The sequence below is a fragment of the Panulirus ornatus genome, chromosome 3, assembly GCF_036320965.1.
Source record: "Panulirus ornatus isolate Po-2019 chromosome 3, ASM3632096v1, whole genome shotgun sequence".
In the NCBI taxonomy this organism is placed as follows: Eukaryota; Metazoa; Arthropoda; class Malacostraca; order Decapoda; family Palinuridae; genus Panulirus; species Panulirus ornatus.
Genome location: NC_092226.1, coordinates 20,666,372 through 20,677,584, shown reverse-complemented (window position 1 = coordinate 20,677,584; position 11,213 = coordinate 20,666,372). Strand labels below are relative to the sequence as shown.

Sequence of the window (11,213 nt, the reverse complement as noted above, 5' to 3'; positions counted from 1 at the left end):
AAGCACAGGCTACCACCCCACTGGCCAAATGGTGCCTGAAACCCACCCGAGAGCCTGAAGTCATTACCTGGGATTCCGTGTGAGGGAGGACTTCAGAAATATGCGGTGGAAGTGCGGAGGTGTCATGCATACCAGATGACAGACGCCGCTGATGGACGCCACACATACCAGAGGCTCACACAGAACACGATCTGGAACGCAGCAGACGACATTGACTCTACTGACGTCATTGGTAAAGTTCAGCCTGCGATCCTGCGTCCTCGGACGGACGAGAGCAGTATCCCTGACTTTGCTCACGTACTCTAAGAAGAAACATAAATACGTACGACACCAAAAATCACTGCGGCACTCACGTCTCTAAGTCAAGGCCGTCCCAACTTCCGCCTTCTTTGCTCTACCGGTGAATGTCAAGTCTTACTCATGATTCACCAGAATTATATAATGGAATTTTTTTTTTTTGCCGTTCGCTACGGAGACCTAGTTCATCATTGCTGTACTACACAGTAGGGTGTGGCGAGGAGGGCCCTAGTTCATCATTGCTGTAATACACAGTAAGGTGTGGCGAGGAGGGCTGTGTGTGTATGTGGCGTGTACGAGGGCCGGGATTCCGGTGTCCAAGGTGACGTCAAAAGGGCCGCTCACTGGCGTTCCAGCGTCGCCCGCCACACCTCGACCCATCGCCGCCAGCTCCACTTACCACCAGGGACCACTGAATCACGCTGACACTGCAACACTTCTCCTCTTAAATACCGCCTGCAGCGGCTGCTACGAGTGACTACACTGGTACGCCACCAAGGGCGGGCGATCATCACGCCAGCCACAAGCATAAAGTCAACTGGATATGGTAGACGGATGTGATGTGTGACCCCTACCGCACGTCTTTCAAAGTCAATTAATTTCCTGAACTAATCTGCCTCTTCTTTCATACAGTTAACTCGTAGTCAGCAAATACCTCAAACAACGTTACACGTATTAACAATATCCAGATACAATAATCATGTACACTGACTGTCTACAATACTTTTCAGTCCCAGACCCTGGCACAGACCGGGATAAAAGCGTACATGTTTCATGCCAAACACTAGAGAGAGCGCGACCCTCCCACAGGTGATGAGCACCACCTTCCGGGGTACGACCTACCACTCGCACACGACCAAGGGCACTCAGGAGAGTTCCAAATGTCATGATGGGACTGGGGCACCATCCTCTCCAAAAAGTTGTCGAAAACTAATGTCAAGAGGTCCCTTACCGCAGCCATCATCAGGCATCAGACACTGCTGCCACCTATACGAAGCTGCAGACAACAGGACCTGAGAGCCAGCTGCAACGGTCAGCTAGAGCGCTCGGGCGTTCTTCACGGAGCAGGTCCTCCCTCACTGGAACCTACGAATCCTTCAGTAACGTTCCTAATCGACAAAATGTACACTACCATAACGCAGACTTCCGTGACACGAGACAACCCAGATTTGTCACAAGGATCCATAACTTTCAGGGACGGGCTCTTATTTCTGACCCTAGTTAATGATGAGATGGTGCGAGAACAAGAACTTTCAACATATGTTAAGAAGTAAAAGAATTAATGTTCTCCCTTACAGCTGTAAATTACAGTGCTGCCACCACGCAGGGAGACTAATGTCTCCCGTATTACTATCCCTGTCTCCCCCTTTCCTCTAACCTCCCTGCCACACTCTCCACTCCCTTCCACGCTCTTCCCGCTTTCTTTTACTCATGTAACATTAAGAAACCACGACAATCCTCAGGTCAGAGCTGCTGGGGTTACTGCCAGTACTGTAGGTACATCCTGAGCCGCCTCACCAGAGCGAGCCTCTCTGTGGCTCATCTGGCGTTATTCTCAAACTGGTGAGGCAACTCACCCTGCCATCACTAACAAAGCACAGCTACGTCTTCCAAGGACTAATGATAACCCACAAAATGAACTCAACGAGGAAATATAACCGCACTTCTTCCTTCACTTCTCGAGCAGTTTCTTTTGATTCTGGAAATTAGTGTTTTACGTGAACTCATTGTTAAGATGTCAGGGATGAGGTCAACGCTGAATATTACTCATGATTTCATTCATTTTAATATGATTACACACTTTATTCTTTATTCTTTGCCTAATGATTCTACTAAGTGCTTACGGCTGACTATTCTTCACGTACACTGCTCCATAGCTTGCTGTATCATATCAACATTCACAAACTGGCGTCAATCATGTTCGTGTACCGCCTGTTTCTCTATGATTCTGAACAAAATCTAAGCGTGAAGGAAGAGTTACAGAACTCGTACAGATCACCTCCATACATAACTCGTGTTCAGGGTGAGTGTCTGCCTCGCTGACACTTCGTCAGTAACTTCTCCACCATCAGTTGACGAAATTAAACTTGAATCCAACGTCAATTTGAATGGCATATCTTTTCACGGGTACTTCCTTCCTCCTCAACACCATTGTGCCGCAGTGACTCTACGGTGTTGTGTACAAGTGTAACGTGTTTCTTGAAAGTCTCCAAACACTACGTTCCTTGATGACGTAATATGTTTCAGTCTGATTTAAAATTCGTTATGTCTTCATTTAATGTAAAACCAAGAAATGCCGTCTGCTACGACACCCACTCCCTCCAATACGTCGTCACACTACCACATTACACCCACGCCACAGCGACACCCACTCCCTCCATCACGTCGCCACGCTACCACATTACACCCACGCCATAGCGACACCCACTCCCTCCAACACGTCGTCACACTACCACATTACACCCACGCCACAGCGACACCCACTCCCTCCATCACGTCGCCACACTACCACATTACACCCACGCCACAGCGACACCCAGTCCCTCCATCACGTCGCCACACTACCACATAACACCCACGCCACAGCGACACATACGCCTTGTCTCGCACACAAGACATGACATCGCACCAATGTCCTATTTCCCAGTCTTGCAAGTCAGTCAATAACCATCGACAATGGCGTCAATAAAAAAAAAAACAAAACACCGGAGCTGACGAATTCCAACCACCTGATGTGTCAACGTCTCCTGAGTAAAACCTTTCTCTGCGGCTGCGCTGCGCGCAGGCCGCCTCTCCTCCTCACTGTTAGGTATGACTAATGCAAGCGGTATATGGTGTGTACCGTACATTGTAGCGTACCGTACCTTGTACATGGTGTTCTACACACCGCTTCATACCGTACTGTATACACTGTGTTCGGTACACTACAACTCGAGTAACACAACTCCGTGAGATATGCAGAGGAACGAAGCAGTTCTTCCCGCTCGTCTACAACAAAGTCATTTATCAAGAGACCAAAAACTGAGCGAGTGATTCAACTTGTAATAACGCCACCCGGCAAGAACCTCAACTTCCCTTAACTTGCCGTCTGGGTCAAGCCAGAAACTTCAAATGACCTGCAAACTCTTTTACGAGTTGCCTTACCTTCAGGAGGTACAGTATAGTGACCCTCCTTCAGTCTGCTGGGAGTCACAGGGGAAGGTGTCCCTGCTGAAGCCCCCAAGCACCACCACCTCAGCAGCGGAGGACCAGGACGCCTTCGTCAGTCCACCGACCACCTCACGCCTCCCGCCGCCACACAGGTTACAACCCCCTGAGCACGACGGTGCTACCCATGGGTCGCCAAGGCCTTTTGACCTGATGACGTTTCATAGTCTCGGCCATCAAACTCAGCCGTCGTACTGTCGTGTTCTAGGGTCGTTCCTCTCAGCTCGACGGGTTGAGGCGGGACTACACTCTATGTACACCGTACCGTTAATGAACACGCCCGTGTGTGTGTGTGTGTGTGTGTGTGTGTGTGTGTGTGTGTGTGTGTGTGTGTGTTGCGACCCACTGTGGAGAGGCCCACACCAGTAAGCTACCGTCACCACCAGCTTCTCCTACTGTCCCCTACAAAACACATGACCTCAGCATCACACCACAACACGTACGCTCACGACCATGTTTCCCAGGCACTGCACACTGTAGCTGAGCCCACGTCACGACGACATTACCCAACGTCCCAGGATCAGTTGGTGCCCACCATGCGACTCAAGACGAGGCCCAGCCCCGGACAGGAGGCACCACTGATTTCATTTCCATTCTGGCCACAAGTGCGGGAAATGTCCTGTGTTCTCCTATCCCTCCTATGGACGATGGCTTAAAAAAAGGATACAGATCGCATAAAAGGTCTAGGGACATGGGGGCCTCAATGACTGAGGTACATTAAAGATAAGAAAGTGAGAAAAGTATTGACATGGTCTGAGTAACACAATGAATTATTCGGCGAGTTACATGGCAAGTGAAGTCTACGACATCTTGACTTAGAAGGGCATAAATATGAGTAAATTTACCTGATGGAAAACTAGGAATCACCAATCATCACCTAAGCTATGAGCGGCCCTAAAAACACATCAAGTACTACACATACAGACCAGCCTACATCCAGTGCTATAAAGGCCCCCTCCCGTGCAGACCGGCCAACATTCACACCTACATGACGGGGCGAATGTACGAGAAATCCTGGTCCAATAGTAGGAACTGGGTGTGTGTGATGCAATACACACACTCACGACTGACGACTCAACACAGGTCTTTAAACATATGGTTGGCCACTGCCCCTACATGTCATACGGAGAAACATTGAGTCATCTTTAAAAAAAACATATAAAATTTACGCCCTCTATATAAGTAAAGAAAAAATATATACAAATACGACATATCATACAAGTCTTAAAAAGAGGCGGGTCGGAAGGTGACAGTGTAGAGAGCCATAACAACTCACACCGTCACCCATCACCAGCACTATGGCTCGCCTGGTGCAAGACGTCTTCCTCCACAGGTGCTCGACTATTGTGGGAAGAACACAGAAGCCTTATCTCGCCCCTATACGAGTAACGTAAGGCTTCCACCAGTGACGGGGGAAAACTGTGCAAATGTCATTTACTCAAACGTCTCGACTGGCTTCTGCCACACGGGATCAAAGACCGACGCCATGTCAGGAGGTCAAGAATGGAATATATGGGGAATGAGAAGGACGGACCGATGAATTCAAACCTATAAATCCCATAATTATAACCAAATAGAATTTACGGCCGGAATTTCTTTCCTTCCGGGAATGTAAGGTTCCCCGCACTGTTACTTCTCTTACTTGTACCTGAAAAGAGACAGCAACAAATATACTCATGTTTACGTTCCATGCACTGCAGATGACACGTGTATTAAAGTGTGGCAACAGCACTGACTATGGACACTGAAAACCCGCCAACAGACTTGAACTCAGTCATCCAGAACACACGAGAAAAAATGTGTGGATTTTTTCCTTCGTTACGAATGGGACGAAGAAATCGAGCGACATATTAAACACCGGAGGAGAGGACAGACTGACCATAACATGAAGACACTTGAAATATATCGAAGCGACGAAGCCAAATGACTACATCTCTGACAACACAACACAAGGAACCGTCCAACATGTGATGATGACACGTGGGGTACTGACAACTTTCAAAATACGAGACAAAAATATGATGACACTGTTCATTACATTGACTCAGTCCCCCACTAAAGCAGTGATGTGTGTCCACATCACAACATGTGATGATGATTCTTGTAACAGAGAGGAGGGAATAATACTTTCTGAGGAGCATTCAAGATTCTTCAGGGAAACATTACAGATATCGAGGGTATTCAACTACATACCAGTACACATAGGGAACACCAAGAGAGAAGACACCATGGAATTCTGTGAAACGCAAGAAGAAAGTTTCCTCTCTTGTTGTAACAGATCAGTCTGGGGCGACACAACGGGAGACCCTGCCCAGCACCAAAACAGAGGAGGAACGTATAGATGACATGACCACCTTGGTACTGCACACATGCAGCAGACATACCAGCAAGAAGATGGCGCAAGAGGTATATAGGTTAGCATGAGGAAGATGAGCACTTTACAGGAGGCGAAAAAAAGAGAATTACTTACAGATCTATTAAAGACGCCACAGCTTACCCAGCAAGAGAACGAAAACATGTCGAGTGAAATACCGGACACAGATAAACTAAAAATGTCACATAAAACAGGAAAAACCATGAATGAAATAAGAAATAAACCAAAATACTTTTACTCGCATGCAAAACGCAAATCCAGAACGAAATGACATTGGTTCACTCAAAACAAAAGAAGGTATTTTTCCAGACGACTGACCACTCAAGTGTTGAGTGAGAGTCTGAAAGGAATGTGAATCACTATTCAATGAGCCAAAAACCACATTAAAAGATACATAACCCAACATACCTCTTCCTAAACAGTAATCTCCCAGGCGTACACATGACACATATCACACCTCAACACACGATTTCGATAGGGCCATTGTGAGCATGCCCGTGCACACAGCCCCAGGCCCGCACTCGTGGAACTCAGTCTTCAAAAGGCTGATGCAACAACACCTTTAGCACTAACATTGAACATCCTTTGGAAAAAAAAAAGACGTCTAAATCCTGGCACCATTCCCGAGAGTCTAAAACTGACCCACATCGCCCCACTCCACACAAAGGTGGAAGTTAAAACAGTCCAAACAGAACTATCGACCGAGAGCATCAACGTCGCACATCATAAAACTCTTCGAAAGAGTCCCAAGAGGCAAGCTGACAGCATTAACGGTAGTGAACAATCTACAGAACCCAGGAAAACATGGTTTCATCGAGGAAAGATCTTGCCTCTCTCACTTGCTTGACCAGTATGACACAGTTGTTGATATTCTGAGAAACAAAAGAAAATGCTGACGTGATTTACACACATTTTGCAAAAGCATTTGACAAATGTGACCATGGCGTCATAGCACATAAAATGCAGAGGACAGGGAATAACCAGAAAAACTGGGATGTGGATATACAACTTTTCAATTCACAGATCACAACACGTACTTGTAAACCATGCCATCCTCAAAGCTTCCACGGCAATGGGCTCAGTCCCCTCTTAAGGAACCGTACATGCACCCCTCCTGTTCCTCAATCTTATATCTGACATTGACGCAAACACGAGCCACGGTTCTTCATTATCCTTTGCAGATATTACAAGAATCATACCAAAAAAAAGTATTAAAAACTCCCAAAAGGTTACAAAAAGACATAAAGACTAACTTCATAACCGAGAATAACATGGTTTTCAATGGAAATAAGTGTTAACTCCTCGGTATGGAGAAGAACATGAGGAAATTAAGAAATAAAAACAACACACAATATCGGGCGGACACAAACACCATCATAAACTCAGCTAAATAATGTGAAAGACCTCGCAGTAATAATGTCAAACGGTCAAACCTTCAGCCAATACAAAACAGCGGGTGCCTCAAGCTGAGGGAAGGGCTGGCTGGATCTTGCAGACCTTCAAGACTGGGGGAAGAAAATCAATGATGATACCACTGGGGCCTTCTGACGAACACCCTTTCTGACCCTTGTAATCCTTTTGCGCTACCGCTCACAGGATGGGCATGGGGGTCGCACAATGAACTTGCCGGGGGGTTTACCAACACAAATCAAAACCACTCAAGGCACTAAATCTCCCACGAACTGAACGTTGTTGCTTTCTCACATTACCCTACACGGCAGGCGAAACAACGGATTTAGACAGTGTTCCGAGATCTTTCACAGCCCATATTATCTGTGGTAAAGGAACTACATTATGGTGAATGGCTGAAATCTGTGAGGGTATGCTCCCTGCGGCGCTCTACCTGGAAAATCAAGAAGGTATGGTATTTACACTCGGAAATAACATCCTACTGGCACGACAGGCATGGAAGACTCTGTAAAATACTACCACCGAAATCCAAAGCTGCCATATGCACGAAAAGAGAGAGCACCTTAAATATCCGGGGCCCATGACTTCAACACTGCCAGGTACAATCAGAAACAGCCTGGGATGCACGGTAGAGAAGCTCAAGAGTGCACTGGACAAGTACCTACAAAGTGTACCACACCAACCAGGCTGTGTGTGTGTGTGTGTGTGTGTGTGCTATGTGGCCCCTCAGGGGCTGCGTCTTCCAACAGCATGGTCGAGGCAACCTGCAGCTACAAACAGCCTGGCGGAACCTCTTACCAGACTCACCTTCGAGGACGTGAGGCAGACGCCGCTACACTGATACCATCATCATCCAGAGGACGTAGGTACGATTCGGTGCAGGGAACCCAGGCATCTCGCCCTTGTGAACACCCATCAACAGATGAAACAACACACGTCTGTTGTTCCTGCAATGTGTATCACTAATAATCCCCAGTCATTATGACATAACTATACCACACGGACCACACTACGTGTTCTTTACAATCTCCTCGTCTCTAATCATCCCGTCATTTCCAGTCACATTTGGCCAACACAGTTTCACCAACATCCGGGAAGTGTCCTGTACACTGGACGACGTTACACGAAAAACATATATATGTTCAGCAAGTCCTGATGTATCCACCAGACGAACCTCGGCTGAAACTCTCGCAAAGTCAAACTGCAACACACACACACACACACACACACACACACACACACACACACACACACACATGTGCACACATGCAAATTAGCTATGGTGTGTGTGTGTGTGTGTGTGTGTGTGTGTGTGTGTAAAAACACATATGGAGTAAAGACATGGCACATATATAAAACATTACGAAGACGGGACAACACGAGTTTAAAACTCTCTCCCCGTAACACACGAACAGTAATCACACACACACACACACACACACACACACACACACACACACACACACACACTCACCAGCCATGTGTCGCCGTGAAAAAAGGGCTCCACAAGGTTATCATGGCGGTCCACGACAGCCCAGCCACTGAGGACGGCAGGAACGAGAAAAAATACCTCAGGTGTCGGGCCGCTGGAGATCTGCCACAGATCCAAAGTTAACATCTACCAGCTAGTCAAATAATATAAATTTGAACTAACATAAATGAGCAATCTTATATATATATATATATATATATATATATATATATATATATATATATATATATATATATATATATATATATATATCTTTTTAAACTATTCGCCATTTCCCGCGTTAGCGAGGTAGCGTTAAGAACAGAGGACTGGGCCTTTTTTGGAATATCGTCACCTGCCCCCCTCTGTTCCTTCTTTTGGGGAAAAAAAAAAAAAAACGAGAGGGGAGGATTTCCAGCCCCCCGCTCCCTCCCCTTTTAGTCGCCTTCTATGACACGCAGGGAATACGTGGGAAGTATTCTTTCTCCCCTATCCCCAGGGATAATATATATATATATATATATATATATATATATATATATATATATATATATATATATATATATATATATATATATATATTATACTTTGTCGCTATCTCCCGCGTTAGCGAGGTAGCGCAAGGAAACAGACGAAAGCATAATGGCCCAACCCACCCACATACATATGTATACACATACATGTCCACACATGCACATACATATACATACTTATACATTTCAACGTATACATACACAGACGCTTCACATGCCCTGGATCAAATCTCAGGGTGTCATGTACAGAAGTCTATCTCTAATCCTTTATCTTCAATACTTGATAACCTGATCTTTATATTCCTGGATAGGTGAGGTACCCAACTATATTCCTGGATAGGTGAGGTACTCAACTACTATATTAAGCATCTGGGATATAAAAGTTTACTTCGTCAATCAAAACACGAAGCAAGGCAAACCGATCATCATGATCACACTTCACCGTGAAGACGTGGCCTCTCTCTCTGCCCAAGCTCTGGAGATCCTGGGTACTGGGGGGAACGGGACAGCTTACCTTGTGCCATGGGAGGATGGAGTTGCCGTGCTGAAGGTCTCCCACAAACCTGTCTCCCGCTCGATGATGAAGGAGGCCAAATATATGACTTACCTCAAAGGAGCAGGAGGTGTCCCCAGGCTCTATGCCACTTGCAAAAACCCAACATCCATCGTCATGACCTTCCTGGGCCGACTGACTCTCCAAGACTTCTTGACCGACAAAGATCCTACCTGTGGCTACGACCTCCTGCAGCTTGGCCTCTTGGTTGGCGAGAGACTGCAGGAGATGCACAAGAAAGGTATAATACACAATGACCTTAAGACTAATAACGTGATTGTGGGAGGCAGCCCTCGGGAACCCGAAGTCAGCATCATCGATCTCGGGTTGGCTTGTTTCAAACACTCCAACCTGCGCCTCACCGACACTCCCGGTAAATTCCTATGGATGGCACCCGAGGTCAGACGCGGCCGACCTAGCACCAGGTCATCTGACGTCTACTCATATGCCTACCTTCTGCGTCAGATTTTCAAAGAAGTTTTCCGGAGTCGCCGCTCACGCTTGGCCACTACTGTAGCAGAGGCCCTTTCTGTGCATCCCGGTGATCGACCCACCTTGAGGGAAATTCTCAAACGCTTGCGGTACACCGTAAAAAAGCGCTTAGCAGCACGAAAAAGGAAGGTTCTCAAGGCCAAGAAACCTGTGATGAAGAGAAAGCCAAAACCATCACCACCAACACCAGTCCCCGTTGAAGCTCAACCCATCAAACACACTCCTCACCTGCCTGCCAAACCAGTTCGTCGTCACCACAACACACCTGTGGAGGATCCTGTTGTACCTCAACCCAGCGTGCCCCTCCAACCCTCGGGAGTCCAGCAAGAGCGTCCAGCTGTCGTGAAGGTGGCCATCAAGTATTCTCAGCTGCGAACACTAGTGAATGGAATGTGCGAAGTGGACGATCTGCCTCGCCGTTATGGAGGTGACTTCCACACACTGATCCAGGCGTTCCAGGCCACACATCCCAACATGATAGTTCGTCACTTTGACCTCGAACTGACTGATGGCTGAGTTCTTCATTTGCATACACATACATACAGGACGAAAGGATGCGTATTTTACATATATAAGGAAAGATGCGTCATTTCTTTGCCATATTTTCCAACATTTTTAGTTAAAAAAAAAAACTTCGTAATATCTATCTTCAGTATTTCTATCTTTCTTTCTTTTAAATATTTCTTTTCATAACGAGATAAATAACTTTAAAACGGACATTTATCAATTTAACGATTGAAATAAACAAAAATAACTATTTAATTCTATTTCTTAATCTATATAAACAGATGTGTACATTAGATTTGTTATGTTAGATTTGTTATATTGCACAACTCAGGATAACGGTATCTTAACGTTATGGGATTAAAACAAACA

At 46.2% G+C, this 11,213-nt stretch overlaps 1 protein-coding gene across 1 annotated transcript; it reads left to right on the top strand.

Annotated features, from left to right (window-relative positions):
- The first annotated feature begins 9,368 nt into the window (after positions 1–9,368).
- Positions 9,369–10,853, top strand: LOC139759443 (mitogen-activated protein kinase kinase kinase 7-like). The gene has a single exon (XM_071681565.1). It carries the CDS (start codon positions 9,720–9,722, stop codon positions 10,851–10,853), a length of 1,134 nt encoding a protein of 377 aa, XP_071537666.1. The 5' UTR covers positions 9,369–9,719.
- The last annotated feature ends 360 nt before the right edge of the window (positions 10,854–11,213 follow it).